This window comes from Pteropus alecto, unplaced genomic scaffold (genome assembly GCF_000325575.1).
Source record: "Pteropus alecto unplaced genomic scaffold, ASM32557v1 scaffold3, whole genome shotgun sequence".
In the NCBI taxonomy this organism is placed as follows: domain Eukaryota; kingdom Metazoa; phylum Chordata; class Mammalia; order Chiroptera; family Pteropodidae; genus Pteropus; species Pteropus alecto.
This window is the reverse complement of record NW_006442484.1, coordinates 5,463,494-5,489,369: the sequence shown is the minus strand read 5'-3', so window position 1 is coordinate 5,489,369 and position 25,876 is coordinate 5,463,494. Positions and strand designations below refer to the sequence as shown.

At 42.6% G+C, this 25,876-nt stretch overlaps 1 protein-coding gene across 1 annotated transcript in view; it reads right to left on the bottom strand.

Annotated features, from left to right (window-relative positions):
* Positions 1-10,818: 10,818 nt before the first annotated feature.
* CLASP1 (cytoplasmic linker associated protein 1) overlaps positions 10,819-25,876 on the bottom strand; it is a gene marked incomplete at its 5' end in the record, with an annotated part of 217,294 nt that continues 202,236 nt past the window's right edge. The window contains 3 exons of the mRNA XM_015596443.2: positions 10,819-12,227; positions 19,763-19,879; positions 21,295-21,501. Coding sequence (XP_015451929.1) covers positions 12,141-12,227; positions 19,763-19,879; positions 21,295-21,501 — 411 coding nt within the window. The remainder of the gene's footprint in view (positions 12,228-19,762; positions 19,880-21,294; positions 21,502-25,876) is intronic.

Here is a 25,876-nt window from a genome sequence, read left to right as displayed (position 1 = left end):
CATTACTGCTTTTTTTGAAAGCAACTTGCTTTTCTTTTTTTTGCTTTCAAGATTTTCTTTTTTGTCTTGTTTTTATGAAGTTTTATTATGATGTACCTACATTTGGATATTTTACTTATCCTTACTGGCACGATCAGGACTAGAGTGAGACAATGATCTGCTCAAGGCACACAATGTAAGGAAGCTATGCAAGTGCACCTTCCTTCCAGCCCTGCTTACAGGAATTCACTGGACTTTTTAATTTGCAGTTTGATATCTGTAGCCATTTTTAAAAATTCTTGGCCATTACCTTTTAACATATTGTGAAAAATAACATTCTGTTCCTTTCTCTATCTTCTCTGGGATTCCTATTCCATGGATTTGACATCTCTTATAGCTTCTGTGTTTTCTATCCTTTTGTTTCTCTGTGCTTCATTGTTGCATTTGTCTTCTGGCCTTCTTTCCCTTTCCCTAATCATCTTTTTGGCTTGAGCTCTTTTTCTTTTCTATCCCTTGAGTTCTTAATTGCAGTTACTCTATTTTTCAATTCTAGAATTCTTTTTTTTTATTCTACCATATCCTTTTTTAAAAAATATGGAAGATTTTCAAAAGTTTCCAGTCCTCCCCAGAAATTCTCAGTCTTATCTTTTATCTCTTTGACTATTAAATGAAGTTATTTTAAATTCTGCGTTTGATAACACCAGTAGTTGGAGCCCTTATGGATCTTTCCTCACTGTCTGTTCTTTTCTGTTAGTCTTTGTTCATGTTGTCTTGTCCCCTCATGTGGCCAGTTACTACTTGGAGTGTACTAAACAGTGTACTTTAAAAATCATATCAATATTTCTGTGGCTTAGATTACGTTATCTTTCTCCAGAGAAAATTTATGTTCGTTTCTGCCAAGAACTTGGGGCAATAGCAATTTGGATCACATCAGTTCTACCTAAGGGCCTGAGGCTGTCAAAAGCCTTGCTCTACATCTCGGTCATTAATTTTCTCTGTTGGATCAGCAAACACCCCCAGGACACAAGTTGCCCTAGGTGCTAGGTTCATGTCCCCAGATTTCCATCTTCTCATGCTAATTCCCAGTAACTCCTAATTATTTTCACTACCTTGTTAACTCTCTGATGCTTCAATTAAATTTTCAAAATGTTTGTCCAGCTTTTTAGTTACCATCTATAGAAGGGCTTTACCCAAAATTATCTAGTATACCATTATCAGAAGAGAAAATCTTCCCTTTTTATTTTCCACTTAACGTTATTTATGAGCATTTGCCCTGTATTTAAGAATTCTTTAAACAGACTGTTTTACATGGCTGGATAGGATTTAATCAAAAGGCTAAGCCATGATTTATTTAGGTGTTTTATCTTCAGTTGGATGTTCTGAGTTGTCTGTCTCTGTTGCTCCAATTCCCCATTACAAATGATGGTGTCCCCTCCAGTTAGTTTAAGCAGAAGGGGTTTCTTGCAGAGGGTATGTAGTTGACATTATCTTCAGGAGAGCCAGGGTTGGGTGCCACTCATCCAGGAACAACAGCAGACAGGGAACATTCCTTCCCAGATAAGGGGACAAACCTCGGTGGTTCACCTGCTGTTTGGTGGCCATGACACTGTGTGACAAGCTAGAACCTACACTGAGCTGCCTTCAGGTGTACCAAATGTCACCACCATTGTGTCCCTGAACAAAAGCTGCTTCTCATTTTGCAAGGCACATCTCCTTGGCAGAACCTTGCCACACATGGAAACAAGCCCAGCAGTCAAGGAATGCAGGTTAGAAGGATCAAGAAAGGTGCTCAGCAAGCCAGTCCTCCTCAGACATGTCTCTTCTGCAACCTGATGTTTCCAAGAGCAGCCATCCTTTTGGAGATTGTCTCACACAGAGTGTAAGGGGCCTCAGACTTGGCTGAAAAAGCAGGACCCTCTGTGATCAATAAAAATTTGGACAACATCAGAACCATTTCTCCTTTCGAACTTTATTAGGAGGCAAAACTAAGTGGGAGAGGAGTGAACTGAGCAGGAACAGGAGCCAAAGGGAATGAAGCCTCCCCAATGTTTGGGGGCTCAAGGGGCCGTGAGAAACTGGAAGGAGATTCTCTATGCTCTCGCTTCCTCCATTCCATGTGCAGAAAGGGTATCCTATAAATGATGATAGTGTCCTATATTCGGGGCCTCCCCCTCAGACACAGGCCTGATAGGATACTGGGCATGTAGCATGGCATTCCTTGAATGAAAGCTCACAGATATGTTCTCCACAAAAGTTGAAATTTTAGGGATTTCTGTCTATGATAACCCAAAGAATTAATAAGAGACTCATCTAAATCACCTTATAACTTAGTATCCTCACACATTTTTGCTTTTAAATTATGAAATATTTGATGAGACAAAAGAAAACATATACAGTAAGTCCTCCATTAACATTGTCAATAGGTTCTGCAACTTTAAGCAAAACAACTTATAACGAAACCAATTTTACCATAGGCTAATTGCTAGAAACAAGAGTTAAGTTCCTATGGCAGCTTGTCGATGTTGTAACAAAATAATGCTGAATGAAATGATGTTATTCGAGGACCTGCTGTATAACATATATTTAAGCTATGAGCTATAAAAATAGATCAAACACTATGAGCCCAGCACCCAAATTATGAGCCAGAACACAAACATCATTAAACCGAAAAATTCCCTATGCAGACAAAACCATCTCAACCATGTAAGCAAAACTAAATCTTCCTTATTTCATGAACATAAGTGAAACAATTTAGGTTATTTCTTGTAAATGCCTCTAATGATCATTAAAGAAACTAAGTCATCTTCCTAAAATAGTATGAGATGATCAGTTTTAACCAATCCCTTGCTGTCTAGAAACCCCCATTGCAATAACCAATCATTGTGAAGGTTAAACAACTTATTTTCACTCTATCAGCCATGCATTTTATATGTTCTGCCTCTGAGCTTCCTATCAGTTTTGTGGGTGAAAGCTCCCACTTTACAAATTGTTCTTTTGTACACAATAAACGCTTACTAAATACTATTTTACTGGTTTTAATTGTTACTGTTCTGGATTTTTGACACCTGTCTCCCCAAACAAATCACCATTCCAAATTTGTTTCCCAGCTACTTACTTAGAGTTTTATCACAATGTATGTGTCTCTAAAAGATACATGGTTATTTAGTTTGGGATATTTTCTTCTTTAAAAAATGTAAGATACTCTACACATTCTTCTGTGACTTTCTTTTCCCACAAAACAATATTTCTAAGGTTCATTCATATTTGTAAACGTAGCTGTAGTTCATTCATTTCACTTCTGTATCAGATCCCATTTCTGAACATTCCACAACGGATTCACCCATCCTTCTCATAGGGCTCCTTGGGACCATGTCTTGTTAGTTTTAGGAATCATGCCATCTCAGACACCAGTGCACATGTCCTTCAGAACACTCACACCTGGGTTCGTCCAGGACACACCCCGTGAGTGAAATCGATGGGGCATAAGGTATGTGCATCTTCAACTTTACAAGAGTTGTACAGTTTTTCCAACCTCAAACTGTTTTCCATGTGGATCATGCTGCCTCATAATTTTAGGGCTGATAGAAGCCCAAAGACTCACATGAGATTACACAGAAATGAGGAAGCCAGCATTGGAATTCAGGCCTGACTCTGAAGGTCAAGCTCACTCTCCATTTAATTGATTTAATGATCACCGAATAAAAAGTAATGGCTAACACAACAAGCTAGGCAGTGTCCAGGGTGCTCTTTATTTTTAAGTGATTTACAAATATCCTATGAGGTACTTACTATTGTCATTGACACTCTGCTTATTCAGAGGAAAAAAGTGAAGCAGGAAGAGGTTAGAAAACTTGCCCAAGCTCACACAGAGCTGGGATTTGAACACAGGCAGTGTAGCAGTAGCAGCTGTGTTATGTACCATGGCAGGGGGGGCTCCTGGATAAATAGAAAAAGTCTAGGTCATGAGGCTTTGCCCTTGAGATCACTTCCTACTTCGGGAACTGCAGACTAGTCATTCATTCATTCATTCATTATCTACTGTGGCCCAGGCATGTGCACTAAGCGTTAGGGATATAGAGGTAAATGAGACAGGCCCAGTTCTTACCCACAAATATAGGTGAAACAGATTGATAACCGCACAAACAGATATGAAATGCTTGATGAGATTAGAAAGGGACTGATTTAGATTCTTCTAAAAGTCAAGGGACTAATTTAGATTCTTCTTCAAAGATGTGATGACCTATCATTTAAGCTGAGACCTAAAATATCTGTATAGGTTAGCTAAGGGAATTGCATGTATAGATGTGTGTGTGTGTGTGTGTGTGTGTGTGTGTGTGTGTGTGTGTGTGTGTGTGTGTTGGGATGAGAGGAGTGGGCCAGGCAGAGAGTATAGTGGCAAAGGCCCAGAGGTGGGGAAACAGTGGTTGGGGCACAGTGACATGAGATGGAGTGATAAAGGAAGGCAGGGGCCAGGTGATGGGCCTTGCAGGCTATGGTCAAGATTTTGGAATTCTATTGTTATGTGTGTGTCGTAATGTGTGCGTGTGAAGCCACTGCAAGGTTTGAAAAGGGATACAGATCGGATGAGCCTTTTTAAAAACAAGCAGCTGAATACCCTTAGTATCGAAGCGGCCCCTCTGCTTGCGCAGGTGAGAGAAGGTGTGGGCTTGGGCCAGGTGGTGGTCGGGAGGAGCAAGAGGTGGAGGGCTTCCAGACTCACCTTGGAGATGGGCTTCATAGGACTTGGGGGTAGGCTGAGGTGAGAGTAGAGGAAGAGGAGAGGGTCCTGGCATGAGAACCTGGGCAGGTGGAGCTACCATTTTCCAAAATGGAAAGTAGCAGGTTTGGGAGACCAGCTCAAAAGTTCAATTATGGAAATACTCCATTTGGGTAGCCTCTGAGGCGTCCATCCACATGGAGAAGTCAAGAAGGGTGCATGAATCTGGAGCTCAAAGGAGATAAAATGTGGCTGTCAGGACACAGCAGGTGTGGGATGTGGTGTGGAGTGGACAAGCGCACAGTGGAGAGGATGCCCAGCAACGAGGAGAAGCTACGCTGCGGGGGCTGACGAGCAGCCTAAGGTGTAGGAGGGAGGTTAAATAAGCAGAAACGGAGACTAAGACGGTCCTTTTTCTCTATCTCCAGTCCAATCATCTCTCTCATAGATGGAAAAGCACCCATAAGCTCATGGTTTGTGTGTTGCTTTCCCACTGGACTGTGGGTTTTAAGGGATAGAGACAGTAATTCCCTCATTTGTTTATCTAAACACTTAGCGAGCACTGACTGTGTCAGAAATTGGGGTAGGTGCCGCAATAATAGTAATTGTAATAATAATATAAGAATTATAGCAGCTGACACTTGTTGAGGATCTAAGAACTGTTAGGAACTTAACATACAGTAGTGACCCTCATATGACCCATCAATCCCCACCAATTCCCTAGGGTTTCACAAAGGAGGAAATTGAGATCATCCTAAGCTGGAGTCATTTGGCTAAAGTTACAGACCCTGTAACACTGAGTGTTGGATTCAGGACCCAGACTTCCTGCGCCCAAGCAGATCCTTTCCCCCTTGCCAGGCAGTACCCTGGAGTGCTCCATAAATGTTTACCGTGAGCTGGTGTCAAATGGCTCAGCAGTCCTGTAACCAGGGACCACCCGAACTTGCTTAACAAGAGTCGGGCAGATGGGAAACAGAAGCGAGGGTCAGAGAAGAGACAGAGACCTGAGGTAAGACTGGTTCAGTCTAGAGCTGGACTTTCTGGCTTTGACTCCCAGCTCTGCCTTTTATTAGCTCTATGACCCCAGGTGAGTTACCCTCTCTGTGCCATTTCTCATCTCTAAAATGGAAATAATCGTAGGACCCACCTCACAGGGTTGTTATGAGAAATCAGATAACTCAGTGAAACGCTGGACCAGAGCTTGGCATACAGTAAGTGTTCAGCTGGCCTGCCAACTGGGGAAGCAGGAGACCAGAGGAGAGGTGCTGATGTTGGATGTATGTGGGGAGCCTTCCAAACCCTGCCAGGTAGAGGGAGGTATGGAGGTCACGGAAGTGCAGAGCCTGAACCACTGCTGTGGGAGGTGGCGCTGCCTGGGCCCAGGTCTGAGGCTGCGAGCCCTTCTTGCTCCATGCTCACCTCCTCCGGCAGGGCACTTAAGGAGGCAGTGACATCCCAGAGCTGTCAGGAATTTACCCAGGAACGCCGCCTTCAGAGGGGCCCAGAGCCTCCCAGGCTCAGCTCTGGCAGCAGGCCCGATGTCTGAGGAGGGCACTGGTGCGGAAGCATTTTAATGTTTTTAAAATACATAATCTAAGAATAGATGCCAATTCACATGACCTTTGTCCGTTCTTGCCTAGAGCCACTGAAGTATAAGTTAATAAATACTGGAGGAAATGGGAAAGCCAGGCAGTTTGGGCTAGGGCTCTTTTGGGAAGAGCTTTTTCCTGAGCAGGAGCTTTAATTTATACCCAGGGGAGGTGTATGTCCCGTTTGCTAAGACACTCCTGCCTTCCCCCCGCTAACAGCACCCCATTTCCCTTTCAAAATCTTAGTCTAGATGTTGAGTCAGGTACCATCCATTGCCCTATAAGGTCAGTGATGGTGTGACTGACATTCCAGAAGCCTGGCACTATTTCTGCAACAGCTTGTTTCAAGGACTATCCCAGAGCTTGGGACACCCCATCATGTTTTAAGCAAAATGCTCTACAACAGTTCTCACACTGTGGCCGCAGACTAGCAGCATGGGCATCACCTGAAACCTGATAGAAATGCACATTTCCAGGCCCCACCTTAGCCCTACAGAGCTCCCTAGGGGATTCTGACATGCCTTCTGTAATTTCAGCAAAGATGTGCAAAGGGCGGGGAGGAACAAGGAGGGAGGGAAGACAGCTGCTAGTCAGAGGCAGGGAGTTTTCCTTATGCCGGTTTCCTCACCTGGAAATTAAACATGACAGCATACCCTCATCTGCATCTCAGGATTGATGTAAAAATCAGTAAGATGCTACAGATGAGAATTCTTCAAAAGTCTAAGTGTGCCTCACCAATGACATTAATGGTGCCTGTCTACTACTCTCCCTTCTTTCCCCATTAATCATCTAAGAATGTAAAGAATGGTGGTCTTAAAGTCAGAGGTTTTCACCTTGGAACCCCTGGACAGCTTCAGTGGGTTTGCGACCTTCTATGATTGAGTGAAAATTGGTGGAAAAAATATCAATAACTTAAGATATGCAGAAGACACTCTTACTGAAAGTAAACAATGATTTGAAACGATTTCTGATGAAAGTGAAATAAGAACTGCATTTGAACATGAAGACGACAAAAATTATGACCACAGAAGAAATACACACTTTAATATAGACATTGAGATGGTTAAAGATTTTACTTACCTCGGTTCAGTCATCGATTCAAATGGAGACTGTAGTCAAGAAACCAAAAGAAGGCAGAGCATCAGAAAGGCAGCAATGGAAGAATTAGAAAAGACCATCAAGAGCACAGATGTGTCATTAGAGACCAAGGCTATAATCACCTACACCCTTGTATGTACTCCCAACTACTATTTACAGATGTGCGAGTTGGAGAGTGAAGAAGGATGACAGGAAAAAACTTCGATTTTTTTTTTTTTTTTGAAATATGGTATTGGAGGAGAGTTCTGTGAATACCCTGGGCCCCCCAGAAAGATGAACAAGTGGGTCTTAGAGCAAATTAAGCCTGAAACATTGCTGGAAAGCAAAAATGACAAAACTTAGTTGTCCTATTTTGGGCACATCACGAGGAGGCAGGATTCTTTGGGAAAGACAATTTGGGGAAAAACAGAAGGCAGCAGGAAAAGAGTAAGATGGATTAACTCCATAAACAAAGCCATAGACCTGAGTCTAGAGGAGCTGGGCAGGGCTGTTGAGGACGGGATGTGGTAGACACCACTCATCCAGAGTTGCCAGTGGTCGGAGTCCACTCAGTGGACCGTAACACAAGCTCGAGTGCAAAACTGTGTGAGTGGAAATGTTCCCTTTTCTGGAGAGCTCGTTCAGATCCTCCAAAGCCAAGACCTGCTGACTGAAGTGGGCCTCTGTACCCCCACCCCCACAACCATGGCCTGTGACCCTCTTAAAGACCACAAGGACTTCCTGGAAGCCCTGGGATGAGAGAGGGCAATGGCACCAGGGGTTAGAGACCCAAATATAGAAAACAACACTGCCTGCCTTGCCTAAATGTGGTCCATCCCCTAGGGGTTTTCCACACTTGCTAATGATTAATGGACTCACTGTGCACATAGGCATGGGGGTGACCTCACCCTCCTGTGAAGTTCCCACTCTACAGCAGGAGACAAGGCAGGGGCAGCCTGCAGCATTTACTCTACCAGCTGCTTCACTTACGTCATCTCTATTAACCTTCACTGCACCTCCATGAAGTAGTTCTTATTATAATTTATAAATGATAAGACTGAGGCAGAAAGTGGGGAGCTGGGACTTGAAACCAGGTATTTGTGATCCGTATCACTCTGCGGTCACATGTCAAACAAAAGTAGGAGGCGAGTGGCCACAAGAGAAAGGAGGCTCATAGTCATGGGGTAGTGATACTTGAGATGCATGATAAAACATGATGGAAAGCTCAAAATATTTAAGTAAGGCTTCAAAGAAACAGATTGGTGCCCTTGGCATAGTCACGTGTTTCTCCTAAGACCATGCTCCTACAGGCTGTCAGGCAGCCCCTTCCAGAGGTCCGATCGAAGATTCACCTGCTCTCAGCAGTTCATGAGCTGATCTACATTCTGAAAGCTCATGTTCTCCCTACTTGGATGAGGAAACAGGCCAGAAAAGGGAGGTCCCTTGCTGATGCAGCTCAACCGGCGCCTTCGGGCCAACCTTTCCACCCCGCACTGCATGCAGCAGCTCCCAGGCACCCCAGTCAGGTGGGAAAGTTCCCCTAGGCTTAGACCCATTTCTGTCATGAGGAGAAAGAGCCCCCTAATGTATGCAGTCCCCTCAGATTCTTCATAGATGTGGCCACACGCTGATGTCAGGGAGATGGGATAAGCCATCTACAGGGCCCAGTGATGAAAAATACTGTTCCAAAGCAGAAAACTGAATTAAATTTCTTTTATTCTAGGGCAAACTCAAAATGGTTTTTTTTGTCTTCTTTTTTAGCAAATCCTAGCACATTATTAACAAAAAAATCTGTACATTTGCCATGATACACTTGAAAGTGAAACAAATAAGATATAAATAGTTATGGATGTAACATGAAAAAGCCAAAAAAACCAAAACAAAAAACAAAAACCCAACCTGGGGGTGTGGGGACCATGCGTGTGAACACAGTGCCAACAAAACTATTTTGGTGGATGATAGTCTTTTAGAGCATATCTTTTTTTTTCATTTCCAAACATCATTGTTAGCAAAGTCTTGTGGGATTCTACGAAGTTCTTATTTGCTGTTCTTTAATATGTAATATTATGCTTGATAAATAAAGGCAGCAGGGGAAGAAAAAGATGAGACAAAAATCCGTTGCATTCCCCGCACAAGGTATTGATAAGCTAGTGATGGGCCACTAGAGGGGCAGTCCCATGGCTGTGCGGGCACTGGGTCCAGAGGGCACACAGTGTACCTGAAGAACGCAGCGTGCCTCAGCCTCAGCCTGCAGGACATGCCATGGCCTCAAGAGGGATGGCAGCAGCTGGAAGGAAAGCAGGAGCCAGATGATTCAGCCCCAGCAGTGCGGTCAGGTGGGTTTTGGGGGGCCCTGGACAGTCAGGCAAACAGCGGAGGCAAACTCAGTTTTGGGTGCTTTGCCCCTGTTTTCCGTTGTTTCGTCTGGACAGGAGCCCTGCAGGGAAGCGGCCAGGTGGCTGCAGCTGTCAGGGTCCTGGGAGGGTGTGGCGGGGTGCAGCCATCCTCCCCGTGAGGTGGCGGTGGCAGGCGAGTCTCCTCGGCGGTGGGCAGCGGTCTGATTGAGGCCAGGAGACCTGTGATTGTATCTCTAAGTCAGGAGATTGAGGGTTGGACAAATGACATTCAAGGCAAGCCCTTTGTGAGTACTATGAAGACATTCAGCTATGTTCGAGATCCTTCCGAACTACAGGCGGTGGAGTGGGGGAGGCCAGGGCGACCTAGGTCACCGGGCTGAAGGAGAAAGGTCTTTCCAGACGCATTAGGCATGAAAGAACTCATAAATAACCTAGCCGGAGTACACGTTTCTACAACAGGAGTAATCAAAAAACGCTCTGCTCTGACTCATTTGTAGAGCGTAAAAAGAATCCAATTAGTGAAATATTAACAAACAGTATTTACCAATGAAAGTAAGGCCTGGTCCTGCTATGTTTTGAGCCAAAAATAAGCCAATAATATTCAAACACTTAAAATGCACCCCTGAAGTTCCCTCAACAGCAGCAGTGGGGTACTCCCTACATGTGTGATACCCCCTCCACACATACATATACATACACACACACACACACACACACACACACCCACCCACCCACGCACGCAGTGAAGGCAGCCTGGCTTCACTGTTCCTGGACCTTTCATTTTCAGTGCCTATTTTCAAACGAAGTATCTAAAATAAAATCTGAATGAAAAAATGGGTCATGTTGCTACAGTATCTTTCACAACGTCCAGCATCCAAGCAGGAGAGTCAGAGAAGGGGAGTCTGTGGAGGTCAGTGGTGAGAACTGTGCCACCTCTGTTTCTCAGTGCTGCCAGCAGAAGGGACTCTACACTGAAATAGCAAACACCTCATTAAAAATTAACACCTGAATAGGCATTTTCCTTATGGAAAAATCAGTTCAATTTAAAGGCTCTAAAATCGAATAGTTAAGAGATGACAGAAATCTTCATGATAGCATTAAGAATTTCCATTCAGCTTTAAGAATTTTACTCAAAACTTATTTAACCAGATTCCAAATCTATAGTTACTATGATTGGCGTAATCGAACCCTCAGGAAACTTTTTAAAGGGGGCAGTTTCTCTGGCAATTTCTTATTGAAGAAAAGGAAACACTCTAAAATTGTGTTTCAAATCCTGTTTTTCTGCAATTTGCCACTCACCATAATTACTTTTTCCTTAAACAATGACTATTTCCACAGATGATCAGGAAGTACTTGTCTATCCAAGTAAAAAAATTTCTGATACCTGGTCTCTTTAGACTTTTCTTTGATCTTAATCCCAAATTAAACAGAGAAGTGAAATCTGAGATGGCAGAGTTGCCATTTATCACATTAAGTTCCTTTTTAGAACTGATGGTACTAAGTCAGAATCACCAAGAACTGGGGTTATGGGAGAAGCCCTCTTAAAATAGTGTTTCCCAAAGATCTTAGTAGTAAAACTAACTACTTCTCATATCTTCTATGCTTCATGAAATGCCATTTTAGGCATCATAAACTGATGCTATAAATTTACCTTAATTTTCATGTTTCGATATAAACTTTATGAATTCTTTCAAGTGGGCTGGGGACAGCATCATGGCATTGTTCAGAGGGGCTGGGAGCCTGTCCCGGAAGGAAACTGTAGGGATGCCCTTCTAAACTAAAGTGAGGACAGTCAACCTCCAGTCTAGATAGTATAAGCAAAATTCCACGTCTGTTAAAAGGCCACCTTCAGGCTTTTCTCCATTTCTTTCCACGAGCTGATTCACATTCTTAGTAGATCTCAAAATACAATTTAGAGACACATGACCCTTTCGTGGTGTCAGCTGTGAAACGGGAAAAGAGGGTCATTTGCCCCGCAACCGGCCACATCCAGAAGAAAGTAAGCTAGGATGAAAAAAAACCCACACAAATTAACACGCCCTCCTCAACTCTGTTAACTGAAGAGAGAATGCTATTTCCTACCAAGTGTTGGCTAAAGAGCTCTGATTTTTCAAAACAGCATCCCGCACACATGGTTTTATATTCTTGGCGGGCTGCAGAAGACATATTTAAGTATGGCTCTTTTCTTCTCTTATTCCTTTTGTTTTGTATGAAGACTACAAAACAGGCCTTGCTTCCTTTACATTCAATACCAGTAAGATTCTACACAAAAGCTGGAAGGGACCAAAATACTGATTGTAATAAATATTTGCAGGCCTCCTTGTCCTGACTGGGCAGCCGATGAAGGGGGAGGTGGGAAAGGTCTCTGAGAGAGAGGCACCACCGATTGCTTCTAGGGAGACATAGAGACTGGTGTTGCCATTAGCTGTGCGTGGAGACGTCCGAGGAGGAGCTGCTGTTGCTATTCGTGGTTTGGGCCCTCTTTATATACAAGTTTAGTAGCTTCATCTGCAAAGACAAGATACAACTAGATTAGCAGAAGAAAAAGTAAATGGAAAGTAGAAAACGGGGAAAAAAAACTCCAGGTGATATTAAAAAAACCATGCCCCTTAATTGAGAAATTCATTACACAAACATTTACTGAGTACCTACTACTCATTCAAAACATCCGCAGCAATGAGGAGGAGGCCAGAGACTAAAGGAGAGGGAAATGCAATAGGTTATTATAAGAAAGAAAGAAAAATAATTAGGTGGGCTACAAGGGCTCCCTGGAAAAAGGTACATTAGAGGTAGATCCACACATTTCAGGGGTGATTAGAGCCAATGGCTCCATGCATCAGAGCTAGCGAGGAAAGCAAGGTGAGAGCCCATGCTCCATAGGGATATAGTAGCTAAGCCAAGGTTAGAGATCAAGTCTTCTTTCTAACCTTCACATCTTTCCTGAAGCTGTTCTTTTCACCTAGAACACCTTCTCTCTTCACCCCATTTCTACCTACTGAAACTGACCAAAGCACTGTGGCATCTGAGACCTGTCTTAAGAACCACCTCCATGAGGCTGGATGTGGATGTGATCATTCCTTCATGTTCATTCCTGTGGGACTCCTATCTTCTACTGCAAATTGGCATTTCCCGCCTCATGCTACAGGTCACAGTGGACTTCTTGCTCTTTCTGGCAAGATTAGACCTCTCTGATGCCAGATACTGCGTCACTAAATAACATTCCCTCTGATGGGCACATCCCTTTACAATGAAATGGTTTTCATATCTGAGACCTCATCTGCTATTAACTTAAGTCCCTTTGAATCCTCAAGATAAGTAAAGCAGCATGTAACATAGTAGGTTCTTAAATACCTGAATGCCACTAAGTTAATATTATGTTGATAATTTGCCTGATCATATTAAGAACAAAAAGAAACAGATATTTACAGAAGCGGAATGCCCCTTAAAAAAAAAAAAAAAACCTATGTAATACACAACTTGTACGATTAAGGGAATTATGAAATACCTACTATCCACAGCCTTTTACCTGCCTTTCTCTAAACAGGTTGTGAGGCCGAGACAATCATCGGGCAGCCCAGGGGAGGAGGGCATGGTCCCAAGGGGCTCATGAAGAGATGCTCAGGGTGGTGCGTATGGTGCACAAGAAAGCGGGGCCCTCTGCAACCAGTGGGAACAAGAACAGCAGCCGTACAGAGCTCCTAACAGTGGCAAAGTCGCCTTGACCCTCCATCTCCCAAGGTGCTCAACGAGCTGATATAAATTCAAATTACAGTGTTTTAACTTTAGGATGTCAAATGTAATCCCCACAACAACCACAAAGAAAACAGCTATAGAATATACACAAAAGGAAACGAGAAGGGAATTTAAATATTCTAGAACAAAAAGCAAACAAACGCAAAAGAAGACAGTAATGCAGAAAATGAGGGATGATAAAAGTATAAGGTATATAAAAAACAAACACCAAAATAACAAGTGTCTTTCTCCTTATCAGTAGTTACTTTAAATGTGAATGAGTTAAACTCTCCCATCAAAGGACAGAGATTGGCAGAATGGATAAAAAAATCATGATTCAAGTATATGCTGTCTACAAGAGACTCACTTTAGATCTAAAGACACAAATAGATTGAAAGTGAAAGAATGGAAAAAGTTATTCCATGTAAACAGTAACCAACTGTACAGGAGTAGTCAAACTAATATCAGATGAAACATACTTTAAATCTAAAAAAAGGTTACAAGAGACAAAGAACATTATATATTAATAAAAGGTCAATACATAAAAAAACAAATGTAAATATTTATGCATCTAATAACATGCCATCAAAATATGTGAAGCATAAACAGACAGAATTAAAGACAGAAACAGTTTTACAATAATTGTTGGAGACTTCAATATCCCACTCTTAATAATGGAAGAACCAGAAAGTAAAGAAAGAAATAGAGAACTTGAACAACATAATAAACCAACTAGACCAGAACATTCTACTATCAATAACAGAATACACATTCTTTTCAAGTGCACATTCTTCAAGACACACTATGTTAGTGTAGACACAAATTAAATCTCAACAGATTTTAAAAGATAAATATCATACAAAGTAACTTCTGTGACCACGACTGAATGAAATTAGAGATCAATAACAATGAATGAAATTAGAGATCAAAAGAAAGAGAACTGAAAAATTCAGAAATCTGTGGAAACTGAACACACTTTTAAACAACCAGTGAAAAAAATCACAAAGGAAATAAGAAAATATCTTGAAACAAATGAAAATGAAAACACAATATACCGAAACTTATGGGATGCAGCAAAAGCAGTGGAAAGAAGGATATTTACAGCTGTAAATGCTTATTTTAAAAAAAGATCCCATCTCAACAACTTTACACCTTAACTAGAAAAAGAATAAACTCAAAACTAGGAGAAGGAAGGAAATAATAAAGATTAGAGCAGAGAAAAATGAAATAGAAAAAGAGAAAACCAAAAGTTGGTTCTTCCGGAGGCAAAAAAAAAAAAAAAAATCACAACTGACAAACCTTTAGCTAAGCTGACTAAGAAAAAAAAAATAGAAGACTCAAGTTACTAAAATCTGAAATGGATGTGGACATTACTACTGATGCTACAGAAATCAAAAAGATTGTAAGAGAATACTATAAATAATTGTACACCAACAAATTAGTTAACCTAGATGAAATGGACAATTTCCCAGAAACACAAAACCTACTAAGACTGAATCACGAAGAGAAAATCTGAACAAACCTATAACTTAGTAAGGAGATTAAACTGCAATAAAAAAAATCTCTTGACAAACAAAGCTCTGGACCAGATGGCTTCAGGGGTGAAGTCTACCAAACATTTAGAGAATATAATCCTCCTTAAATATTTCCAGAAAACTAGAGAGAAAAGAACACCTTCAAACTCATGCTATGAGGTCAGCATTGTCTTGAGACCAAAGCCGGATAAAGAGATTGCAAAACTACAGATCCCTTATGAACACTGATGCAAAAATCTTTAAGAAAAGACTAACAAATTGTATTCAACAGCATATTAAAAAGTTTATATACCATGACCAAGTGGGATTTATTCTTGAAATGCAAGGATGGTTCAACAAACGAAAATAGATTAATATAATATACCACATTAATAGAACGAAGGGAAAAAAACACACAGAATTATCTCAATTGATGCAGAAAAAATATTTGACAAAATTCAATATAGTTTTGACAGAAATACTCAATATACTACAAATAGAAGGAAACTACTTCAACATGTCCAAAGCTATATATGAAAAGCCCACAGCAAACATTATACTCAATGGTAAAAGACTGAAAGCTTTTTCCTCTAAGCTTTTACCTGCTTTTACCCATTCTACTCGATATAATAGTGTAAGTTCTAGCCAGAGCAATTAGGAAGGAAAAGATATAAAAGGAATCCACATTGGTAAGAAAGGAGTAAAATTATCTTTGTTTGCAGATATGATCTTATATGTAGAAAATTCTAAGGATTCCCAAAAACTGTTAAGACTAACAAACGAATTCAGCAAAGGAGTAGGATACAAAATCAATGAGCAAAAACCAGTTGCATTTCTATACACTGACAACGAACAATCCGAAAAACAATTCCATTTACAAAAGCATCAAAAAAATAAAATACTTAAGAATTAACTAAACTGAGGAAAGTGAAAGACTTGTACAGAAAAAACTAAAATGTTGCTGAAAGTCTAAAGACTCAAATAAATGAAACGACAACCCATGTTCATGGACTGGAAGACAATACTGTTAAGATGTCAATATTTCTCTCAAAGCTATCTACAGAGTTAATAAAACCCCTATAAAAAGCCCGAAGAGATTTTTGCAGAAATGAAAAATCAATCCTAAATGCATATGGAATCTCAACAGACCCCAAAGAGTCAAATGAGCTAGACAACAAACAAAGTTTAAGAACCACACTTCTGATTTCGAAACTTATACTACAAAACAGTGTACCACTGGCATGAAGACAGACATTAAGATCAATGGAACAGAATAGAAAGCCTGGAAATAAACCTTCAAATCTGTGGTTTTCACAAATGGTTTTGTGAAACTTTCACAGATAAATGGTTTTGACAAGGGCGCCAAGACCATTCAATGGAAAATGGTGTTGGGAAAACTGAATATCCACAAGCAAAAGAATGAAGTTAGACATTTACCTAACACCTACACAAAAATTAACTCAAAATAGATCACAGACCTGCATATAAGAACTAACATTACAAACCTCTAAGAAGGAAACATAGGGCAAAGGCTTCACAACGCTAGATTTGGCAATGATTTCTTGGATATGACACCAAAAGCACAGCAATGAAAACAATAATAAACAAATTAGACTTAACAAAAATTTAAAAATTCTGTACATCAAAAGACAAAGAATTTATATCCAGAATATAGAGAACTTCTAAAATTCAACAATAACAAAGAAATAACTCAATTCGAAAATGGGCAAAGGACTTGAATAAACATTTCTCCAAAGAAGGTATATGAATGGCCAACAAGCACATGAAGAGATTCTCAATATCACCAACCATTAGGGAAATGCAAATCGAAACGAGAGACTACCTCACACCAGCTGTTCGAATAGCTACTATCAAAAAGAGAAAATAACAAGTGTTGAGCCCTGTGCACTGTTGGTGGGAATGTAAAATGGTACAGCCTTTGTGGAGAATAGTTTGGCAGTTACTATATAATTCAGCAATTCCACTCTTGGATATATACCCAAAAGAAGTGAAATATAAGGTCTCAGAGATATCTGCACAACCCATGTTTATGAGCAGTATTGTTCACAATGGCCAAAAGGTATTAACAACTCAAGTGTCCATTAATAAGAAATGAATAAGCAAAATGTTGTATGTATCAACAATGAAATACTATTCAGCCTTAAAAAAGGAAGGAAACTGATACATGTTACAATATGGATGAACCTTGAGGACATTATGCTAAGTGAAATAAGGCAGTCACAAAATACCGTGTGATTCCACTTTTATGAGGCATCCAAGCAGACAAAGTCATAGACACTGAAAGAATGGTGGTTGCTAGAGGTGCGGGGGGAGGGGAATGGGAGGTTATTATTTAACGGGCATAGGGTTTCAGTTCTGCAGATAAAAAGAGTTCTGGAGATGGATGGTGGTGATGGTGGCACAACCACGTGAATGTACTTAGTGCCAGTGAACAGTACACTTAATATGGTTAAGATGGTAACTTTTATGTCATGTATATTTTACCACAGTAAAAAATTTGAGAAAAAGAAAAGAAAGCTTGCTTAGGGTCATACAGCTAGTAAGTAGAAGACAGAGACTAGAAGGCAGGTTGTCTGACTCCAAAGCTAGTGTTGCTGCCACGGCAATTCTCAAAATGCACACACAGGCTCCTTCCCTGTCCTTGTATCAGGCATTTCTCTACAGAAGCTGATATCATTTATTAACGTAATTTAAGTCCTGGAAGAAGCTTCTGATAGGTGTGGTTAAACAAAGAAACAAGAAACTATGGCTTGGTTCTGTTTCTAGTATAGGACATTGACAGACTTAGCACCATGTTCTGTCAGCTACCCATTTTTTGAGGGGAGGGCATTATTTGTTTTAGGAGATATATATTTGACTCTACCAAGTTCCTATTAACACACCAGAGTTATCACATCTAAGAATTGTAATGGCTAGATGAATCGGGCTGTCAAATCAGAAAGGTGTTACAGCCAGCCTCCCTAAGCCCTCTGAGCTGACTGAAGTTATACCTGGCGGAGGGGAAGTACTGGCTCCTGATCAGGACGTGGACTCTAGTCTCAAGGTCACCAGTGAGAGTGAGAGCAGCAGGTTAAATGCAGAACAGAGATGAGAAACACTTGTAAATGGGATGACAGAATAGCTTCCTTTCTCAGAAAAGTAAAAAGTGCCAGATAAAACCGAGGTCTGACATATTAATTGCGGATGAATTTTCTGTTTTATAAGTCTAACTCCCTGTGTGAATATTGTCTTCTAGGTCCTCACTGCGGCCAGGAACCACCTACAAATCCCTGATGGAGGCTAGCAAATGGAGAAGGGCTCCTGGCCTAGTGCATTCTTACGTTCAGTAGTTTTCAGGTCGTGGTTAGGGGTGGTATCAATGAGAAGCCTTTGGAGGAGCAAAGAAGGAAAGGAGAAACAGGAAAATGGACTCAGATATAAGAGGCCCCAAATCATTTATCCACACTTGCCTCACTCATATCTTCCAATCTAGATGCTTATTTCTGTCTGCAAGAAGAGTAAAGTGTCTTCCTCCAGACTAGTGCTTCTCAAGTAGGGGTGATTTTGTCCCCTAGGGGTCATCTGGCCATGTGTGGAGCCTTTAGTGACTGTCACAACTGAGGGGTGGGGTGTGCCACTGGAATCTACAGGTCGGTAGTCAGGGATGCTGCGAAACTTCCTACAATGCACAGGACAGCCTCCCCACAACAAAGTGGCCCTAAGTGTCGACAGTGCTGAGGGTCCTACAAGCCCTGCTCTGGACAAAGTAGGGCAGAGTCAGCTTTGCCCAGAACTCTGAGAAGCAAGCTTCATGCTGTGATGCTCACCAACTATGTCAAAGGAACAGCTCTATTTGAAAAGAAATGGGCATCACTTGCTGATTCTTTATTTCATAAAGAGCAGGGTCAGGCACTATTTGGTGCTTTTTTATCACACCACTGCCAGGGCACTTTTTAACTCCATGTTAATGCACTTCCTCCATAGGCATCCCTGGAGGAGGCTCCCCTCCACACAGTGAAGGTCTCTAAAGCCCAGACAGCATCCCCCCTCCACTCCAAGGGAGCTGAAGCCCCGCCTTCCACTCTTGCTTCTCCTGCCAGAGCCTGGGAGTTAAGACTGCTCTCGCCTGGCAGGTTCATCACATCTGAGTTTATTTTTAAACCAGTGAGCATTCTAGCCACTTTCATCTTCAAGAAGCCAATAGTCTTCTTTTCTATTTTCTAGAATTCACTTAAAGGAACATGAGAGACAGCATAGTGAGTAAAAGCCTGGCTTCTGGAGTAATATCATTCTGTGCCCTGGGCAGGTTAAATGTGGGCTGTCTTCATCCCACAGGGATGTTGTCATGAATTAATGAGTCGACACAGGCAAAGTGCAGAGGACAGTGTCTAGGACTTGGCGGGCACACGGTGAGAGCTATCGTTACTGCTGACGCCCAAGAGAAACCCAGTTCCAACTCAGCAATCTGTTAAGCTAGCAGGTAAATATCCTCAGTGTTTTTGTGACAGGAGACAAGCTGGTTTGTAAACAAAGTCATCTTCCTTTTGGAAATAAACTAGAAGCTCGAAGAGATCATTTCAAACGCAGGAGTTACAACAGACTATGTTGTAACAAAGTGACTTCACTACATAGTTGGTCACTTTTATCTTTAGCAAAATGCTTTGGGAGAAATGAGGCCTGGCTATGACACATATGATAAGAAAAACCTGTCTGGAGTCCAGAGCTGCAGACAAGCAGATTTATGACAAGCTGGCAGAGCCCAGGTGTGCGTATCAGCCCATGTAACACTATACCTACCTTGCTCCCTGTGAGCTGTGCGAGGTGAGGTTTCAGCTCTTCTCCGATTACGGAATAAATGGCCACTAAGCAAAACACGCTGGCCTTCCGCACACTACTTTCGGTGTTGTCATAACCCTACAGTCAGAAGGGGAATGCAAAAATGAAACGAGATCAAAGATTTGCTTCATAGTCACTACTACATCAACATTTCCACAAATGCCCTTACAGTTCAACCTTGGACTTGTCAAAAACAACCGGGATATACCCTCGCTCTGCAATTGAACCCAGAGAGGCCAAAACTTAATATTGCTGAGAGTGAGCTGGCTCCTGGGGTGTGGAAGCAGGAAGCTGGTGAGTTACAGAACTGATCTGCCTCGGCATTGCTTTATAACGAAATGGCACAGTAGTGTCACCCAAGAACGTCATGAGGCAGAATGAAAAAAGGAAATTAAGAGGAAAAAATAACTTGCTTCTTTCATATTTCTCCAATGGTGAAAGAAACTTCATGTGTGAAAATCTCTTTTAAAAAATGAGAATTACACATCACTCAATCTTGTGGGCAAATCTCTCCACCATCCAAAAACTGTTGGGGAACATCCAGTCCCACAGCCTGACATTCGTTAGTGTCCTATACAGCCGGACCTCAATCTACCAGTCAGCCTCATCCCCACCCCACACCCACATGAGACTACTTGCTGTTCTCCAAATGGCCCCCAGGATTTTTCAACATTGTGTCTTTCCCTCTGCCTGGAATAATCCAGTCCTCAGCATATGTATTATTCAAACCCCCAAGCCACATGCTCAGCAAATAGCGGCATTTATTAAATGAGAAGTTGATCTCTCTACCCTTCCTCATTGAAATCTCTTCTCTCTCCAGGACCCAATTCTAAAACTCATCTATGAGCCCTTTTCTCTGCGCTACCCCCACCCCAAAATCACCTCTCCACCTCTGATCTCACAATTCTCAGGTTTCACCTCCCTACAATAGCTGAGCACATGGCACCAGCATCTCTAGGTGTCTGCATGGCTGTGTTGTGTCCCATGGCAGGTTGAAAATCCTTGAGGTAGTACTGTAATGGTAGAAATCATCTTTATCTTCCAGTATCTATCTAACTCATTGCCTCATGCTTAGAAAGGTTTCAATAAATATTTGCTGGACATCTGAGAGCACGGACCATTACTTGATTTTGCATGCCATGGCCCACCTACCAGGGGTAGGGCCCAGAGACGTGCAACAGAGGTTTGCTGAGGGAATAAACAATAAAAAAAAGTGATCAAAACATGTTTATAGTGGACAGACAGTTCATTCTGTGAGCCACGGTTCTGGGCTGCCAGGAAAATCTTCCTGCTACATTTAAGAGGGTGACTAGAAAACAAGAGACACAGCTTTCTAGTTTCTAAAATACAGGTCACCACCTGGCTTTACCTATTCGCCTCTCCACCCCCTCAAGTGAACAAGGAGAGCCAAGTTCCCACATCACTTTGACTTGCACAGCCACTGTTCTGGCCTTACAGCCTCGTGCAGACAGGCGCTGAGCCACAGAGCCCACCTGCAGCAAGCCTGGGATGATGTCAGCAAGGAGCTGCAGCAAGGACTCCCTGGCGATCCTCTCGACGACTTTGGTCTGCATCTTGATGGCCGCGAGGTTGATGGGGTAGTCGGCTGTCTGGATGATGGGGCAGAGTACTTTGATGCACTGCTCCGGGTGGATGGAACTGGCCAGCGTAGATGCAGCCTCCTCGGCAGCTCTTACCACCTGAAACACAGGTTCCCCCAAATGAGTGAGCACCATACATCATTCGAGGAGAAAGACCCGTTAAAAGTAACCACTGCCGCCTAATTTCAGAGGCCAAATGACAAGAGTTCACTTAATGCCACATGGCAGCCATCACTTCTTCTGGCCAGTTTTGTTAACAAAAGTAAAAGCTGAATAGTTTGGGGGGTAACTTTACAGTACAGAGAAATGGAGGCTATGGGAAGGCAGGTATAGGAGATTCTGACAAAAATCTTAGAAAAGTGGTTCTGAGTGTAGTGCACCCCCCTTCTCTCACCCCCATCCCCCAGCCACCCACAAACACACAGCAGCAGCAGCAACATCCTGGGTAACTGTTAGAAATGCCAACTTCTCAGGTTGCACCTAGACCTGCAGAATCAGAGACTGTGAGGGTGGAGTCCAGCAAGCTGTTTTAATAAGCACTTGTGAGATTCTATGTACATGAAAATTTGACAGTCTCTGCCCTAGAAGATTAGGACCTAAAAATACAAATGCCTTCCAATGGCCTATGAGCCTCCTACAACTGGAATACCTGGAGAGGAGCCTGGAAGACAAATCAGAATGACCTCAATACTTGAGTTTCCAGGGAGGTGCCTAATTGCAATGCATTTCCCTGAGGAGCCTCTTGGGGAAAGTTGCTTTTCCAGGAAGCTGTGCTCATGGTATCACCTCACAGCCAAAGGAGTAGCCTCTGTCCTCTGATGGGATCACGATGCACTAGGACACACAGTACATGTTCCAGAGGTTACCAGAAGGGCCGCAGAGACCCTCTGTAATAAAGGTGGAAGCCTAATGCAAAATCCAATGAGGAAGAAAGAGCATAGGGCTTGGGTTTAGAGAGCTGGAAGCAAATCCCAGTCATGTCATTCACATGTGCTAAACCCCCATTTTCTCATGAGTAGTACTGAGATACAGCAGATATTCAGTAAATGATCGTTACTACTATTAATGGCATAGGAGTGCATATGTAAATGATATATGCAGACACCAAGCAATGAACAGACATGCAGTTTCTTATAAAATAAAACCTAACACTTATTTCCTTTATTTCCTACTGCCAGCCCTGGACTGTTCATTCCAACAGATTCTTCTCTTCTTTGTGTTGTTATTGAAAAAACTCAGCTGTGTCTTTAACTCAGCAACATGACCAAAGCTACCAGCTCAAGCCTTCAATCATCTCAAGGCTCTTGTTTAAAGCAAAGACTGACCAAAACAAAATAGAGACCACTAGGAAAGTGTCTTCTAGTCCTGGGCATAAACGGGCTAAGAAGTCAGTGCATACAAGCCAAGGAGGGTAGGAGATACAGAAAGGCAACCTGAGCCACGTAGTGGACACACAGGCTGCTGTAGGTCACAGAGCCCAGGGTCCTCTTTCTAGCAGGGGCAGGGTCAGATCTCAGGACTCGAGTCATGGCTTTGGGACAAGACATAGCTCAGCTTTGTGTTCAGCCTGGGCCACACGACCAGGGAACAGGGCTCACTGTCTGAAGCGTGCGTCACCGGAGACAAGTCTGCTCTACTCTCAGGAAGATAAAAGAAAATCCTTCCCTCTTCAGGAAGCTGAATTCATTTCACTTAAAAATCCACATGGCTCACAGGGCCGGCCATGCTGCTTATAGTGGGTTTTTTACTAAGGTCCACTTTGGCTACTCATGCCCCAATACTTGGCACTTAACACTATTAAAAACAAAACAAAACAAAACAAAACAAAACAAAACAAAAACCCAACCTGGAAGGAAATGCACAAAATGTTAACATTCATTATCTCAGAGTGGTAAGATTATGGGTAATTTTATTTTCTTCCTATTTTTTAAATTAAAAGATTGCAATGAACATTATATTAGCATTTGTAGCAAAGAAAATGCATTCATTAAAATCTACTAAAAATTCCTTTTTGAGATCAAGGATAGTTAGCAGTCCAGTCCTTGGTTCAAAGTGTAAGGTGCTAGAGTGCTGCACTCCAAGAGCAGGCAGCTCCTCTCCCTGCACTGTATCAATGTCAGCAGAGTACTTAGGTACTTCTTGAGTCAAGCCTGCTGCCTAAATAATAATATACATTATTATCATCATCATCATCATAATCATTACTATTTCTGCACATCTCCCATTGTTTCCATAAACTCTCCTCTCCTAACTAGAAAACTGACTGTACCTCAAACAAATGTGGCTGACACACGTGCCCACCCTGGCCAGCAGAATGAGCTCTTTTACTTCAACTCCTACTAGAGTTCTTCCTCTATTTCTGACATCGAATGCTTTGTATTCTAGCTGACATATCTATGTGTGTTTCTACTTCCCAAATAGACTGCAGAGGCATAATAGGCAGGAGCTGGACCATTTCTTTTGTACAGCAAAGTACACTGCGAGGCTGGGCACTTAGCAGTTGTTCAACACTTACTGATGGACTGAATTTCATTCTCCTGCCTGCTTGAAGATTTGTTTCTGTTTAGAGAAGCTCTATCTTCCTGAATTCCAAAAGTCACATTTCTTTCTTGTAGAAGACCTTTTGGACTTTCCCTGGGAGAACCCTGCTATCCCAAAGCACTGACTGAAGGCTGGGTGTCTCATTCAATAAGACCACCTCCCATCATCACCTGTGGGGATATACACTGAGATTGTGTAGTAATAGTAATCCCTTCAAGAGCCAAAATGGAGACCTGGATCAGCATGGTTCAAGGGTACTGTGTCTGTGCTTCTGGTGCATGTGAAGGCTTTCCTGAAAAGCACTGCAGAGAGAGAATTTTATTTTAAGAGTCACGTCCTTCTCTCAAAAAGCGCATATAATTCTTAGGAATTTCAAAGCCTCAACTTTCTTACCACCTTTCTCCCTGCTTTCCATTTGTACTTTGTGTGTGCATTCACTCATTCCTGAGTGTCGGGGACTGAGCTCAGAGCTCAGACCACAGAGGTGAGGATGATGGGCCCTAGGCCCTGACCTCATGGCACTTGGCGGGGCAGGGGTGGTCCATGCAGAGGGGCAGTGTGAGGATGCAACGGCCCAGGAAATGGCAGAAGAGGCTGCGGAAGCTGGTGAGGGCCAGATGATGGGAATCTGCTAACTGAGGAGCTTCCTGCAGTTGGCCAAGATTAGACAGAAGGAGGGTGGGAAAGGACAGTAAGTAAAATGAATGTTTGCAGAAGGCTCCTCTGGTGTTCTGCAGCAGTTCCTCTGGCGCAAAGGCCCTTGGCCCTATTGAGCCAGAAACCCCTGCTTCCGCCTCCTCTACAGTGAGCAAATGGTTTGGGTTTAGCCTTCCCAGGCACTTCAGTTTAAGTGAGCAGATTTCCCCCTCAGCAAACATTAACTTAGCCACATTTATGGCCCGTCACTCTACTGTACATACACATGGAAATAAGACTATTTAAAATAGGCCCACTGTGATTTTTTTTCTTGCCAACTCAGTCCTCTGGAAATGTACAGCTTTCTCTACACAGGTCCCCTGAAAGTAGAGTGCTATTTGGCTCTGGTGCATGTGTATGACCTTGACCCTTTCACCCCAAGGAAGGTAGCCTCCAGAGCTGGAGGGCCACATTCATAACCTCTGAGAGTAGCGTAGCAGACAAACCTCAGTTCAACCCTTTGGCGAGACATCTAATCGGTCTGAGCCACAATTTTTAAAAACTCTTAAAATGAGGATTTAAAAACACCTACTTTTACAATTATTTGGACTAAGAGGGATAACACTCAAATATCTGTAGCTACAAAACACGTGACAGCTATTAGCTAGGCCTTGTTGGAGGAACAATACCAGAAGCGGGGCTTGGCTGCAGAGGTGCTACCAAGAGGCACAGGAGCCAACCTGGGAGCTCCGGGGCTGACAGAGAGCAGACCTCTGTCCAGAGGACCCCTCCGACCCAGTCTACTGACCACGTCAAGTGGGTCGGCCTGCTCTAATAACGTCTCTAAAATGCCAACCTGATGACCATGTGCACATTCTTCAGTCCAGCATGGTAGGCCAACAAAGCCTGGATCCTGCCTGCCTGTCCAGTTGCATTTTTAGCCCTCTCTCTTCCCACGATGCCCTGGTAACCCTGAGCCGAGGGCGCACCCTGCGCATGCCCTGCCAGTCACATCTCAGTGCCCTTGTCTAATCCCTGCACTCTTCCTGAATGTCTCTCACTCGTGATCTTCACTTGGCTGGGCCAAGTCATCCTTTAGGACCCACTCACTGCAGCAGAACCTCCAGGAAGCCTTGTGTGCACACCTTGATCATTGCACTTAAAACATTTTGGTGAAATTTTCTCTCCCACTAGACTAAAAGTTCCTTGAAGGAAAGCTCCAATCTCAGTCAACTTTCTATCCTCTATACCTAGCACAACTGATGTCCAATATACATCAGGTGCTCGATAAATGTCT